This window comes from Lagenorhynchus albirostris, chromosome 12, assembly GCF_949774975.1.
Source record: "Lagenorhynchus albirostris chromosome 12, mLagAlb1.1, whole genome shotgun sequence".
Lineage (NCBI taxonomy): Eukaryota > Metazoa > Chordata > Mammalia > Artiodactyla > Delphinidae > Lagenorhynchus > Lagenorhynchus albirostris.
In genome coordinates, this window is record NC_083106.1 from 78,843,359 (window position 1) to 78,859,462 (window position 16,104).

Sequence of the window (16,104 nt, forward strand, 5' to 3'; positions counted from 1 at the left end):
AATGGGAGCCGTCAGTTTAAGAGGAGGATATCTTTAAATCTTTACACATAGTTTCAATGTACTAGTAGCCTGTTGACTGAGAGGTGGTGTTGCCTGAATTATCATTTGGTCCTAAAGCCTCAGCTGGTGTAAGACTCTCGGGTTAAGCGACTCCGAGGGAAGACTGTATTTTGTAAATTATCCAACTAGATACATATAGAAAAGTCAACATTACATCAGAAAAATGATATTAGTAAACGATAGAGCTATGTTCTAGGGCATACGGTTTTGTGAAAGCTCGTGCTAATAAACCTCCAAGATCCAACTGAAAGTGCTTAAGTTTTGCAAAGATACTCACAGCAGGAAGTGCAAAGAAAGAAATGCCCAGGAGTGCAAAGCCCGCAGAGAGCAGCCTTCCCAGCCAGGTCAGGGGGGTTTTGTCTCCATAGCCGATTGTGGTCAATGTTATCTAAAAACAAAATAAATAGGACGTGCAGCTTAAGTACTTGAGAGGAAAGTCAGGACCCATGAACAGGAGGCAAAGCAACGTTTCCACTGAATCATCATTCAACCAGTCTGGTTGGTGCATTTTATTACTGTGCTTTAATTTTCCATGACGCATAACAGAACTTCTCGTTGTTTAAGGAAGGGAATAGCCTACATACTTGTTCCTCCCTTATAACACAGTTTTCCATCTTTTCTAAGTGCATTCAAAGAAAGGCTATATTATATAGTAAGTGGATAACCATCAATGATACAGAAACGACAGCACTATGGATCTGGGACTGGATCAGTACACAAAACAATAGTTTATGTTAATTCAGGCTGTCCATTTATTTCTTTGGCGGGCATTTCCTGAAGGTCTGGTGTGTGCAAGGTATGTGTTTTGATTTGTAGTGGAACAAAAATGAGAGGTGCATAGTTCCTGTCCTGAGATATTTATGGCATAAGAGGGGAGATATGTCACACACAAATCATTAAAACGCAAAATAGGGCAAGACAGGTATTATGATGAATGCACAAAATAATTTGCTGCTCAAATTCAAAGAAGAGATTATTACCAGCTTGGGGGTGTTGAAGCAGCTTTGTTGGGAAGATGTCATCATACCCAGGCTTTGAAGGAGGGGTCATATTTTGAGAGGCAGAAATGATAGAGTGATCTAGGGAGGGGAAACAGGTGACCAGCTGCACAGCAGTGAAATAAACAGCGTGGGTTCTGGAACGTGTGTTCAGTTGGGCCGGAGCACGGTGGGTCTGAAGAGGAGGCTAACCAGCTATGCTGAAGCTGGACCAGGGAGTGTCTTTGAAAAATGATCCCTGGGTCGTGTCTCCCCAATGGTCAAGTGCTCCAGGGGCTGCCCATGTGCCTTAGAACAAAACCCTGGCTCCGCTCCAGGACCGACGAGGTTCTGCCTGATTTGGCAGAATGATGGGGCAACTGAACCGGAACAGCGGGAGTGGGACAATACGGGGTGGAGAGTAAAGAGATGAGCTGAGGAAGTTCACTAGAAGCATGTCTGAGAGGAAGGCGAAGACGAAATCTACATGACTGGAAAGTTTCAGCTGGGAAGATGATTGCCCCATAAATAGAAATATGATAATGAGAAAGAGGAGGGTTTGGAGCAAAGAAGACGAGTGGCTTTCAAATGAGGGTTTTTAAACTATCAGTATGACGCTGATCTATGTCTGAGCAACGAATTAAGAAGGAGAGCTTGAGTCTTGAGAGAGACTGAGGTTGGCATGAAATCTGGGTTTTGGAATAGGGCGCCGAGTGACTCTAAGCTCTGTGAAGAAATGAGGTTGCAAAGGGTGCAAAGGAGGGGCCGAGGGCACTTCCTCAGGAGACAGACATGTAAGGGATGGAGGGGAAAGGAAAGTCAGAGGAGAATACAGTTTTTCAAAAGTAGGAGGACTGGGAATGGGTTACAGAAACGGAAACTCAATGAAGAGAGTTTCACAGAGGACCAGGTGAGCCCTGATGCCACAGGCTCAGGGAGAACAAGGAGAATGAGGACTGAGAAAAGATGTGGACACAGAGACAGGAGTCACTGTTGATGTCTAACAGCGGCAGTTTGGGGCAGGCTGTCCTCCCCGGGCTCTAAAGGAGGGCCAATTATTTGAGAGGCAGAAATGGTGGAAGAAGAGGCGCTCTGTGATCCAGAGCGCTCGGCTCAGCTGGCCACCGCTCCCTAGACCCTCTCCTCTCTCCTCACTTCTGTGCTTCTCCTTTTACATCTTTGGCGGCTCCTTTTATGTGGTTCCTCCTACCCCAGACCACCTCCAAATACTGGATTCTTAAGCTTTGCTTCTGGGTCTTTTTCTCTTTTAAAAATTCTGTTCTTCTCGAGACTTCCCTGGTGGCGCAGTGGTTGAGAATCCGCCTGCCGATGCAGGGGACACGGGTTCGAGCCCTGGTCCGGGAAGATCCCACCTGCTGCGGAGCAACTAAGCCTGTGCGCCGCAACTACTGAGCCTGTGCTCTGGAGCCTGCGAGCCACAACTACTGAGCCCGTGAGCCACAACTACTGAGCCCGTGTGCCACAACTACTGAAGCCTGCGTGCTGCAAGTACTGCAGCCTGTGCACCTAGAGCCCTTGCTCCGCAACGAGAAGCCACTGCAACGAGAAGCCCGCGCACCGCAACGAAGACCCAACGCAGCCAAAAATAAGTAAATGAAATAACTATATAAAAAAAAAAATTCTATTCTTCTGTAACTTTCCTTTCCCCCTCTCCCCTCCTTTCTTTCTCCTCCCCAGTGACGTGAAACACTCTCATGGGTATAAATACCATTTTTATGCTGAACACACTGAGTTTCTACCTCCAGGCCAGACCACTCTTCTGAGCTCTGGATTCACACATCTGCAGCGGGTATTCTGTTGGGATGCTGCACAGTCATTTAAATTGAACATGTCTAGGGACTTCCCTGGTGGTCCAGCGGTTAAGACTCCACGCTTCTGCTGCAGGGGGCGCGGGTTGGATCCCTGGTCGGGGAACTAGGATCCCGCATGCTGCATGGCCAAAAAAATAAATAAAGTAAAATAAAATAAAAGCAGGTGTTGTGAATTAAAGAATGTGAAACAAATAAAAAAAATAAACTGAACATGTTTAAAACGGAAATTGTATCATCCTAAACCCGTCGCTCCCCCGATGACACCCCCTCCTGGTCGAGAGCCCCACTGACCACCGTGCTGCTCAACCAGAAGCCTTGGGGCACTGCTGCCTCTCCCTCCCCACAGGTGTCTCTCTGAATACCTCAGCAGGTTCCGCTGCTTTGATCTCCCCAATCTCACTGCCTTCTCTCTGTCATCACGGCCACCACTGAAGACTGGGCTGCTAGAGCAGCCTCTTTTTTTTCTTAGACGATAATTATTCCAGTTTTATTAAGGAATGGTTGACATACATCACTGTTTAGGTGTACGGCATGACGGTGTGATTGACACGTACTGTGAAATGATGACCACAGCAGGGTTGGTGAACATCCATCATCTCATAGAGATGCAGAGAAAGAAAAGAGTGATGAGAACTTTCAGGCTTTACTCTCTGAGCTTTCCTGTATATCACATGGGAATGTCAACTACAGTCACCATGTGGTACTAACATCCCTGGTACTAGTTTATCTTATAACTAGAAGTTGGTGCCTTTCGACCACCTTCCTCTACTCCCCGCCCCTCTCGTAGCCACAAATACCATCTCTTTCCGTGGTTTTTTTTGGTAAGCTTCCACATATAAGTGAGATCACACAGTGTCTGTCTTTGTCTGCCTTGTTTCACTTAGTGCTCAAGGTCCATGCACGTGGTCGCGGATGACAGGGTTTCCTCGTTTTCGTGGCTGAGTAGCACCGTCGTGTATACACCACACCTGCCTGCACACTTGTCACCATGCACCCTGAGGCTGCCCCTGTCCTGGCTCCTGTGCATCACGAGCCGCCGTCTCTCAGTTGCTCTTTCTACTTTTGCTCTGGCCTCTCTCAGTTCCTTCTCTGCACACCTGCAAGGGCTATCATTTTCTTACTCCTCTCTAAAAACCCTGCAATGGCTATTCACCAAATTCAGAATAAATTCTAAGCTCCTAGCTACGGACCTCGTGACCTGGTCTCTGCCCAAGTCTCCGAGGTCTCCCTGGTCCCCCCCTGCTCACTGCACTTTAACTACAGTGTCCTTTCAGCTCCTCCGATGGGCCAGGCTATCCTGCCACAGGGCCTTTGCACACTCTGCTCCCTCAGCCCCCAGTCTTCCCGGGGCTCCTTCTCATCCTTCAGGTGTTATCCAAAACACTCTGTCCTCAGAGAGGCCTCCCCTGGCCACTGTCCACAGGCGGCCTCTGGTCTCTCTCTGTCCTGCTCGTTTCCTGTCAGCACTTATCATGAGGGGTAGTGTACTACTGCTCTACTTTCCTCTGGGGAGGGGTCCTTATTTCCTCTACTAGAAGGAGGGACCGTGTCTTTACTCTTTGTTGTCTCTCTAACATCCAGCATGATGTTTGCCTCCAGAGTAAGAGGAACTCAATAAATATTTAGTAAATAAATAAAGTATTCTTTCCAGAACATTGGCGACAGAGTGAGAAACATGGGGCCAGAACTCCTGGAAATCTCTGATGTGAGTGGGTGCTTTCTAGGATGTGCTTGTGCCTGTCTGCAGAGAGGCCGAGGCTGAGGAGGGGAGGGTGGCAGCTTTATGATGGGGGGGTACCCAAGGAGGAGGGACATAGGGTGAAGGACATGGTGGAGGGTTGGCCTTGGCCGTGTGAGAGGAGGGCAGGGCTGGGAAACTCAGGCCAGTTCCCGTCAACAGTGAAGGACAAAGGAGGGTCACCTGTGCGGAGCAAAGGGCCTGGAACAGGAAAGGCCCAGGCTGTGAGGCTGTGAGAGGGAACTGGCAGTAGAACCCAGCAGCCAAGTGAATCAGATGCCACCAGCAGTATGGGTAGAGGATTCTCAAAGGAATTCCTTGAGATTGCAGAAGCAGCATTCCTGGCTCCATTTTATTACAGGTTCCTAATTTTAAATACGTGGGAAAGATTTTAATCTATTATACCTGTTCTGCTTAATCTTAATTAAGATTAATCTTAATTAAGATAGCTTAATCCTTTCCAGTAGTTTATTAATAATAATAAAGGGAAGGAGAAATGTCATGGTTTGGTCACAGCAATAACTTTGCACTTCTCCGTCTGCCTTCCATTCCGATCACACGTCTGAGCTGTTCTCCTTGTGGCTCAGTGCTCAGAGTGGTTTTTTTTTTTTTTTTTTTTGCGGTACGTGGGCCTCTCACTGTTGTGGTCTCTCCCGTTGCGGAGCACAGGCTCCGGACGCACAGGCTCAGCGGCCATGGCTCATGGGCCCAGCCGCTCCGCGGCATGTGGGATCTTCCCGGACTGGGGCACGAACCCGTGTCCCCTGCATCGGCAGGCGGGCTCTCAACCACTGCGCCACCAAGGAAGCCCAGTCTTAATGTTTTTGAGGAACCTCTATACTGGTTTCCATAGTGGCTTCACCAATTTACCTTCCCACCAACAGTGCATGAAGGTTCCTAAGGGGGTCCTTTAAGGGAAGAAGATTCATGTTGACAGTTGTCAACAATCTCCTTCCCCCCCTCCCCTCCCCTTCCCGTTCCCCCCTCCCCTCCCCTTCCCCTTCCCTCCTCTTTGCTCTTTTTCTCGTCTTCCGAGTCTCTTTTCTTCCCTTCTCTTCTCTTTGGGCCACTTCCTGAGCATACGGTTTCAGACAGTGGGTAGTCACAGAATCTGCACAGTCAATTTTGAAATTTGGTCACCTTGAACTAGTACATCAGAAAGATTTTTGATCTCCAAACATCAGAAACTCCTGTGTTGGTGGCATCATAAAATTTGGGCTCTGCTGTGGCAGGGAGCTCAGGGCATTAGCATTCCATACTGGTCTTCCAGGACTGTGGTCAAATATGTAGTAATAGTGGTGACTAACATCTGTCTAGTGCTTGATAAAGTACATCTACATGGCCTAATCTCATTTAATACACACAGCAACTTTGTGTTTGGGTACTATTCTTTTCTCAGTTTTACAGAGATAATAAATAATTGCTTAATATCACACCTCCACTAACAATGGGGCTGGAACCCTGGTCTCCTGACTATAATACATGTTTTTTCAATACAGCACGTGCTCAGTGCTTATGGAGAAATACTGAGCAAAAGTGTCCAGAGTCGCATGTGCGGTGACAATTTTCAAGGAACAGACATCTTAGGAAAGAGTTCCCCACAGAGACTTATAACCAGTATAGCCCGTAAATGCCCTTAAGGTAGGCGTGGCACTTGGAGAGGTTATTAACCACTCGGCTGTTTTGGGGGGTAATGGCTGGGGTATGTGTGTCTCAGTTTTCACTTGGTCGTTAATAATCTTGAATGGTTAGAAGTAAAGTAAGGCTTGGATACCATCAGGTAATGCATTGGTAAGAAACACAACTTTAACTAACTGTACCAGCAGATACAGTTAATTATCCGACTCAGATAAGTCAGAAAGCAACAGCTTATAGGAGGTGGAAGAAAACATTTTGTCCTGGTGAACCTGATGGGAGGAGGGTTGATTCTCGGAAGGGTAACAGATGTTATCAATGACAAGGGTATCTTAGCTCTTTCCACAAATGTGCACCATTTCCTATTCTTAGACTTTGCAGGGGGATGAAACTCATGGCATATATTTGGGCTGTACAACCTGTTGAATGCAGAGCCTCCTATACTAACGCTTGGAGAAAGATTGTCTGGTTTTTAGCATGAATTCTGGGACTAACTCTGGCCGACATCAAATCCTCTACATGTCTGAAGGAATCATCTCAGGCACAGGTCTCAGGTGGAGGCTGTACTTTTCAGATGCTTTCTCAAGAGCAGATTTATACCATCTGCTGTTGTTTGCGTCTTTAAAAAAACCCGTAACACTGTCTTCGTCACGGGAATAGTGGTAAATAGGAAGAGGACAAGCTGGCCTTCAAGAATAGGTCATTACCAGGAAAAATTACTTCAGGAGGATGGGATCTTAAGTTGTTTCAGCCAACCAAAAGGAAGAAAATAATAACAGGAAAGAAGGAGATCATAATAAAACATAACTGCGGGAAAATCTGTTTTTAAATTACTTCAGAATAAACCTAAAGCAACTGGAAAGGAGGATAATAATAATAGGAAATAACATTAAATGGAACTCCGCCCAGCAACCAGAAGGTCCTCTTGTCCCGGAGCCGCAGCTGAGGCCTCAGCCTCCCCTCTCCCCCGGCACGTCCACTGTCATCAACGCCTCTTCAGTTGCTCCTTCAGAAGCCAGAACATCTTTTCATCGAAACCCCAGTTCCCACGCCCCTTCTGCGCTTAAGCCGTGGGTGTGCCAGGAAGGTACCGCTCTGTGCTCCTTGGCTGTAGCGGTTCTCCCACCTCACCATCCACGGCAGCTGCATCTGTGGTTGGGTACCTGCCATGCGCTTAGGACCAGCCCTTTGTATCGATTATCCCACTTACTCAGTGGGCTGAGTACTGTTGTTCGCTAGTATGGAACTGTTTTCAGGTATCAAAGTTCTCCGTGTTTTTACTGGCTCTGCTGATGGCACTACGTGTTCCTCCTGCAGTTGGTTTGGGTACAGCCCTCAGCACCTTCTTAATGGAAGGGCTTTCGTATTTAATATTTAGAATTCACTGGGACACTGGATCCATAGCCTACAAATGGCATTTTAATGTCGATACTTCGGGCATTTTTTTTTTTTTTAAGAAATGAGGATTTCCTTTTTTTTTTTGTTTTTTCACCAAAGCCTAGCACTAAGAAACACTCCAGTGCAGGATGCTTTCATTTCCCTATGTATTCTGGATACTTCCTTAGTTAGCAAGGTGTCCATTACATGCAACATGGACAATTTTATCTTTATTTCTATTTTTTTTACATCTTTATTGGAGTATAGTTGTTGGCAATGGTGTGATAGTTTCTGCTTTATAACAAGGTGAATCAGTTATACAAATACATATATCCTCATATCTCTTCCCTCTTGCGTCTCCCTCCCTCCCATCCTCCCTATCCCATGCCTCCAGGCGGTCACAAAGCACCAAGCTGATCTCCCTGTGCGATGCACCTGCTTCCCACTAGCTATCTAGTTTACATTTGGTAGTGTATTTATGTCCATGCCACTCTCTCACTTCAAACATGGACAATTTTAACTAAAAAGTAACCAGAAATAGATTTCATTAAGGTCTTCATTAACATATAATAAAAGGTACAGTCAGTATTTTAAATTTGTTTTACTTCACACTGGAGACCTAGTATGTTCTTATAAGGAATAGAACTAATAAGTTCTCTTGTTTGCTTTTTGTGGCTTCAGACGATTTCATGAATGAGTCAGTTAATATCAACAAACCCACTGTGGACCAACAAGGCCTTTTTTATTCCTAGAAGCTCAACACCTTAGAAAATTTTTACTCTTGTATTCAAGGCTAAATTTTTTTTTTCTTTAAAGAGACATAATTAGGCCATTCAAAGATCCTGTTAAGTACAGGTTAAACTTCAGTCAAATAGCACTACTGGAATGAAATCAATGAATAGACGTTGCTTTTCCCTGAAACGAACAGAGATGAACCTTTGGAAACCTGCTACATGGGTTGTTCTGGCAAAAGAAACAAGCTGGTGACTAAGTGAGAGGCACATTCAGAGCTTCCCACACACTGTTCAACACACAGTGCAGCGATTCTGATTAGTAGGAAGGAGAAAGGAAGACGGAAGGCCAGAAGGCCAGAGAGCTGCCAGGTGGACTCACCAACAGATGCACCTCAGAGAAGGGGCTTCTGAGTGTCCCGTCACTCACGCACGTTAGAATTATCACAGAGGCGCAAAATCTAAACTTCCAATTCAAATCGCTGCTTTGAAGCCTGGGATAATCAGTTGTCTTCCCCTTGCTGGCTAGAAAAGCCTCCTGTTTGCTCAGTTTACACAGTTTATCCCACCGCGAGTCATAGATATTCATTTGTTCTCTACACATAAGAAGTGTTTTAAGAATGTCAGATGACTGCTCTCTTCTGGGTTTTCCACCTTCCTCCTTTCAAAGTGGCCATTATTGTTTGTGGGGTAGGGGAAGCAGTTGGAAACCAAATTGGTAAACCAACAGAATGCTTTGTTATCAGCGGCACAATCTTGGAGACATTTAACTCTGATAATTTAAGGAAAAAAAATCTTAATCTTCAGATGAATATATTTTTGATTTTTATTCATATTACTGCTGCTATGCAACCCACAAACATACCAAGTTCTGCTTACTACAGGCCTTGCCGAGTTATCCACGTCCTTGACAAGAGATCTAGTTCTCGCTGAGGAGCTTCTGACAAATAGCGCAACAATGCAACAACTGGGAACTTAAAAATCTGTGCTCCACAAAGCAAACTGGCAAACAAACTTACCAATGTTTTAATCACAGTTTAAGAAGATGACAGATTTTTATGGTGGCGACAATCTAGCACTCAAGAATTATTGCCGATGATTTAGAAGAGAACAAATTTGTTGGACCAAAGAGACAGGGAAAGTCTTCAAACAACTATAACTGCTCTTGTATTTTCACCCTTTTGGAATGTCTTAAGGAATAGAATTTTAAAAAATGTAGTTTACACATTGCATAAAGCACTCCTTTATCCTATGACATTCTTAATAGGGTACACGTTTCATCGACTGTTTTATAGATTCTTTACACTGTAAAGACAATTTTTGCTTTGATGGAAAACTATGTGTTGTTTAGAGTACACTCTTCCAGGTTCTCAGTTCCTGCTTTTATGGGGCGGGCTCTGCACCTTTCAGGCCTTTGAGCTATTTTAGGACTACATAAGTTGTAGCAGCAATGCAAAATAATTCTTGTTTACGGACATGTAAGTACATTCTGTCTGGTGCGGGTTCCTCTGACTTTCCTCTTTCACTGTGGAAGAAGCCAGGTGTGCCTCTGTTTGCACATTCATTTGAATACTTAAAAGTTTAAATAAAATCTTGAGGACATGTTTATTTTCTACCTGTATGAGAGTTGTGATTTTACTTTTATTTGTTTGGAAAACTATCCTTTAACAACAATATAGAGGAAAAAGAGTTTTATGAGTGGAAAGTTTTGAAATTCAGGATCTATAGTCTCTGATCTCAGAGATGGTTACCACTCTTCTCTTTTTCCCTTTTTGTACCATAATTTTACTTTTCTTTCATTCAGCTAGTACACCTTTTTTTCTTTTTTTTTTTTTAAACCTCAGATAAACTTTTTGACAAGTGGCCAAACAATGCAACCATTTGTACTTTAAAGCTGTGCTCCACAGTTAAAATGAACAAGCCCATGAACATTTTAATCACGGTTAAAAAATTACTTGTCTTTATTGTGGCAACAGTGTAGCATGCAAGAAATACTACTGATGATTTGCTAGAGAACTTAACTCTGTTGGACTTAACAGGGGAAACTCTTTAGATAATTATAAGCGCTGTATAGTTTCACTTACCTCCCTTTTGGAAGTTCATCGTTTTATTGGGACCACCCATGGGAATCCCTACACTACATTCAAAGGAAACATCTCACAGCATCCAATAAACACAAGCAGGCGCTCACACTCACCGTGCCCCACCAGAGTGCGTCCGCGTAGGTGGAGAATTCCTTGTTGGCGTCCTTTTCCACCAGGTAGACAAGGAAAGACGAAAAAATCAGAACCAAAAATCCTATGTACCAAGCTGTGATTAATTCCTAGATATAAAAGGAATGAGAGATTTTTAGAGGTGAAAAATCTTTGAAAAAGGAAAAAAAATACAAGCATGATTCCATGCGTTTGACTACTGCTTGGATATTTATGATGACTTTCACATAATCCACTACACCTTGTGTCCCACATTGCTTTAACCAATTACTGAAAAGATTAAGTTTGCTTTCGATGGGTTTAGTAAATATCATGGCAGCAAGGTAAGAAGTTAAGAACACCCTGCCCGCACCTGGGCGAGGGCCCCCCCACCTTGCTGTGCGCGTAGACCACGGAGCCCAGCAGCTTCCAGGTGCCGCCGCGCCTGTCCATGCGCACCATGCGCAGGATCTGCAGGAAGCGCAGGCTGCGCAGCGCCGACGTGGCGAAGATGTTACCCTGAGTTTTGGCAGAAACTACCGCTATGGAGGCGATGAGAACGATGGTATCTGAAAGAAAGAGGGTGAAGCAGCCGTAAGTAGCACGACCGGGAGGTTTTAGTTTCCAAAACAGGATTTCAGAAAGGGTCCTTTTGACCTGTTTGGGGCCCAGGGAACTGCTCTGGAGCCCCAGGCCGGCACGCGCCACGCGGGCTCTGTGATCGTCGAGGAGTGGAAGGCGGAGGATGTGGCCTCCTGCGCCTGCTGCCCCGGTCTGACCCTCGGCCGTTCTCTGCTTTAGCCACGCAGGTTTGGACCACTCGCCGTTTAACCTTCAAAGGCCTGGACACCGCCTTCGGAAGGTCCGGTGCTTGGAGGGCTTCGGGCTGGCGCAGCGTCCCCACGGCAGTCCTGGCGGCACGGGGCTTCTGCCTCTGCCCCTGCCCCTGCCCCAGCACCGCGGCCTGCTGTCTGATGCCACAGAGAGTACATAGCCTGTCCAGATGCGAAAGGGCTACTTTGCATAATCATGTCTCCTGTTTTCTTGCCGAAGAAGCTGGTAGCTCTGTTCTGCAGAAAATTCACTTGTGTTGCGGAGTCTGCACCTTTGCAGCCTCTTAGACAAAGGCCCCAACTGAGCGGACCGCTCTAAGCGTTCTGCTCTGCGTGCTCTGTACGGCGCCACTCAGTTCTGGGTAAGTTCTGTGCACAAGTTAATTAACATTCCATTTGTTACAACAGAGGAGGTGATCGTGCATACCACGCACTGCATGGGAATGGATATTTAATGTCTGACATATTGACGTTTGGCCTAAATCATATCTGCCCTTTTGTCAGCTAAAAAGAGAAAAAGAGCAGCTAAGGAGAGCATAGAAAAGATGAATGACTTAATCGCTCCAAGGGTAAACATCTGAGCGAGGGAAGGTAGGCTTTGAAGTGGGAGAGGTGAAGTGGGATGAATGGCTTCCAATGGACATTTTACAGTAGGTTAGCTTGACCTGATCATCCTCAGTAAGATGTCCTTCCTGCTGCAAGTGGGCTGTGCATGACCAGGTGGCCACACTCCAAAGAAGAGCTCCACCTCAGGGGGTCGCAGTTACTGATGTTTCTGGGAGCCTCAGGGGTAACTGCTGTGTGAATGTGTATCCTCTGCCCAGCCCAGTCGTGCCTGCATTCAGGAAGGCCTGGCCCCTGGTGTGCACTAACAGCATCCTTGGACTCACTCTCCTGGTGCCCTTTTGGGTCAGGACTTGGAGAGGGTCAGGGGCTGGCAGGACGTGGGTGAGCCAAAGGGATTCCTCCAGTCGCATCTGCACGCTGCGGGAGCTTGTGGCTGGGTGCACAGCCAGCCACAAATGCATCGTTTTCTCTCGCTCCATAGCTGTCGGAGATGAGAAGGAACTACCTACGTTGATACGGACATCAAAGACGCTAAGCGAGTAAAGTCAGTCGCAAAGCAGTATGTACAATGTACTCTTATTTAATAACACATATATTATACACCTAGGAAAGACATGTGAGAATAGACACAGAATATTACTATGAATTCTCTCTGGGGTAGAGAGTTGTGGTGAGTATGTGGATAAAGGGACTTTCTAAGTTATTAATTTTGGTAATGTTGGAGTTTTATAACAATGAAAATGTCTTTTGAAATCAGGAAAAAACTTTAAAAAAGAGTTAAATGTGAAAACATCTCTTGGTTTTCATCATTTGGAGGGACTTACTTCCAAGACAAGTGGTCTACAGACAAAGGGACACTCCTTATATGGCCCTGACGGATATACATTTTGCTTCTATTTCTCATTGTAGGCCTGCTTCCTCACAAGTGTACAAAGGAAAGAAAAAGGTACAATATTAGAAAAAATTGAAAGAAGTGAATGACCAGTAGGGGTGCAGAAAGCACAGACTTAAGATTTACTTTGTGCCAGGCACTTCCTTTAGTTCTAGGTTTTTTACAAATGTTATATTATTTTAATTCTTATAACACCCCGTGTTGGTTAGGTATTCCACAGATGAAAAAAGCGAGACACAAAAAACATATATTGTATTAGTTTTAAAAAATCAGCTATAGGCCTGTTACACTACAGCACAAAAAGTATGCTATAAAGTTACAGTTCATTAGAGAAGACCTAGAAAAAGGAACCCTGTAGGTTTGAGACAATTTCAAAAATTATGCACAGTGAATCATCTAAAGATTTTAAGTCACATAATATGTAAAGGTAACCACAGATTAGATTTAATACGCTCATTTTAATTCAGATCAGAAAGTCAGAGTTCAACGAAATGAAGTCATAAATGAGCAACCACATGGCACACAATGAATGCACCCACAAAAATGTTTCTTGTTGGATTACAGTCATCCACTGGAATTTTGCTGTCAGTACCACCTAGATATTTCCCAGCTTAATATTTTAGAAGTTATGAGTACTCTCGACTTTCATCTTTATTCATGTATTTATTATTTTTGTAGACCATTACTTAGCAGAATGGAGGATCCACAAGGTTGGATACTTGTATCCGAAGTATCTAGAACAGTGCCTGAAACATGGTAGGCACTCAATAAATGTTTATAGAATAAACTTAGGTTAATAAACATTTAAAAGTAGCTTGAGCTTTGTTCTCTTACCACATCAGTGGCTTAATAACTGGAACATCAATCTAAACTACCTGTAAGTTAATCAAACCGGCACAGAATTCTACAGCAATATAATAATTCACAGCCGTCAGCCACTGATGTTTGTAAAAAGGAAATCTCCCTAAGATTTACCTTTTATGACAGTGGGCAGCGTGGTCTTTAAAGATGGCATCATAGGAGACCCCTGAACCGCCGCCCTCCCACAGACACACCAAATGAACAGCTACACACGTAGTAATTCCCTCTGCAGGAAATCCAGAAACTAGCCAAGGGGCTCCTATGCACTGGGAGAATGAGAAAAAACTCTCACATCAAAACGGCAGGAGAGGCTGAGATGCACTCGCCATAAACCCCAGTCCTAGCAGCAGGGACTTCCAACTCCCAGCTTTTCCCTGGGAGGCTAAGGGTTTGAACCCCATTTTTAGCGCCCCAATTTTTAAGACTCCCACCAGAGTGATGCCCCTCCCCAAACACCTAGCTCTGAAAGCCGCGGGGCTTGCATCCGTGAGCCCCACATACTACAGCAAACACAGAAGCAGGTATCAGCGGGCGTGAGTACTGGGCCTCCGCTCACCCACCACCCGTGTCCAGGCAGAAACGCCGGTCTCCCCGACCTTTCCTGAAAGGGTTCTACTTGTGTACTTTAAAAGCTGCCGCCTGCCAGTCAGGCCTCTAATTTTTAGCATCCAACTAGGGAGTGACTGCAGTTCTCTCCTGAGACCACAGAAGCCGGTGGACGCCTCCCCTGGCCTTTCCCTCTGGCCTGCTCCAGTTTGCCAGTATCTCCCTCAGGAAGCTTTTATACACATCTGGTGCCCCAGCTTTTGAGGCTGCTGCTTGACAGAAGAACCCCTGGATCACCTGGCTCTGACAGCCAGTGGGGCTTTCATTCAGGAGTCCCACAGGCCTGTAGCAAAGAAAGAAGTTCATAATGGGTTCCGGACCCCATAGCCCCCTCCCCCACTCCATGGCTGTATAACTGGGCCCAGTACAGAGGGGACAGGTGAAATGCCCACCTCCCAGTTTCTCCTTGGATGAGGCCTAATGACACACTTTCCCCACTGCTCCTAAACTGGACCCTGTATCTAGGAGCTGACTGTGACCCTCCCCCTGGGACACTGATCGGTCCGGGCACATATTCAACCACTGGGCGCCACTAAAAACAGGGAAAGTGATTAGACAATCACATAGGTTTTAGAGACAACCAGAAGCCAAGGCTGGGCTGATTGATGACGTTCATCTCCCACACAAGATCAGTCTGTCAAGAATGGGGTAGGAGGCTGTTCATCTAACACACAGAAACCCACACAAAGAGTCAAGGAAAATGAAGAAACAAAATAATATGTTCCAAACAAAAGAACAAGATAAACTACCAGAAACAGATCTTAATGAAACAGACAACCTAGAAGAAATAGTTAAATTACTAGAAACATACAACCTACCAAGGCTAAATCAGGAAGAAACAGAAAAGCTGAACAGACCAATTACTAATAAAGAGATAGAATCAGTAATCAAAAACCTCCTAACAAACAAAAAAGTCCAGGACCAGAAGGCTTCACTGGTGAATTACACCAACATTTAAAGAATAAGTGCCAATCCTTCTCAAACTCTTCCATAGAAAGAACAGAAGAGGAGGAAACACTTCCAAACTCATCTTATGAGGTCAGCATTACCCTGTTATCAAAACCAGATAAGGACACCACAAGAAAATAAAAGTACATATGCCTGATGAATGTAGATGTAAAAGTCCTTAATGAAATCCTAGCAAAGTGAATTCAATAGTACATTAAAAGGATCATACACCGTGATCAAGTAGGATTTATTCCAGGGATGCAAGGATGGTTCAACACCTGCAAATCAATCAATGTGATACACCACATTAACAAAAGGAAGGATAAAAATTATACGATCATCTCAATAGATGTAGAAAAAGCACTTGACAAAATACACACACTTTCATGATAACAACTCTCAACAAAGTGGATATAGAGGGAATGCACCTCAACGTAATAAAAGCCACAAAACAAGCCCATAGGTAACATCATACTCAGTGGTAAAAAACTGAAAACTTTCCCTTTAAGATAGGAACAAATTATGATGCCCACTCTTGCCAGTTTTATTCACCTTAGTATTGGAAGTCCTAGCCAGAGCAATTAGGCAAGAAAGAGAAATAAAAGTCATCCAAATCAGAAATGAAGAAGTAAAACTGTCACTATTTGCAGATGACATATTATATATAGAAACCCCTAAAGACTCCACCAAAAAACTGTTGGAAATAATAAATGAATTAAGCAAAGTTGCAGGACACAAAATAAATATTCAAAAATCAGTTGTGTTTCTATATACTAACAACAATCTATCAGAAAGAGATATTAAGGAAAAAATCCCATTTACAATAGCACCAAAAAGATTAAAATATTTAGGAAG

General features: G+C 44.7%; 1 protein-coding gene across 5 annotated transcripts in view; it reads right to left on the reverse strand.

The window, feature by feature from the left end:
- Positions 1-16,104, reverse strand: part of KCNQ5 (potassium voltage-gated channel subfamily Q member 5) — a 583,808-nt gene that overhangs the window by 97,219 nt on the left and 470,485 nt on the right. For 3 of the 5 annotated variants that reach the window (XM_060168259.1, XM_060168258.1, XM_060168257.1), the window contains exons 4-6: positions 10,936-11,111; positions 10,548-10,673; positions 338-448 (exon numbers count right to left, since the gene is read on the reverse strand). In XM_060168259.1, the coding sequence (XP_060024242.1) occupies positions 338-448; positions 10,548-10,673; positions 10,936-11,111 (413 nt within the window). The remainder of the gene's footprint in view (positions 1-337; positions 449-10,547; positions 10,674-10,935; positions 11,112-16,104) is intronic. The other 2 variants (XM_060168262.1, XM_060168260.1) reach the window with 2 other exon arrangements.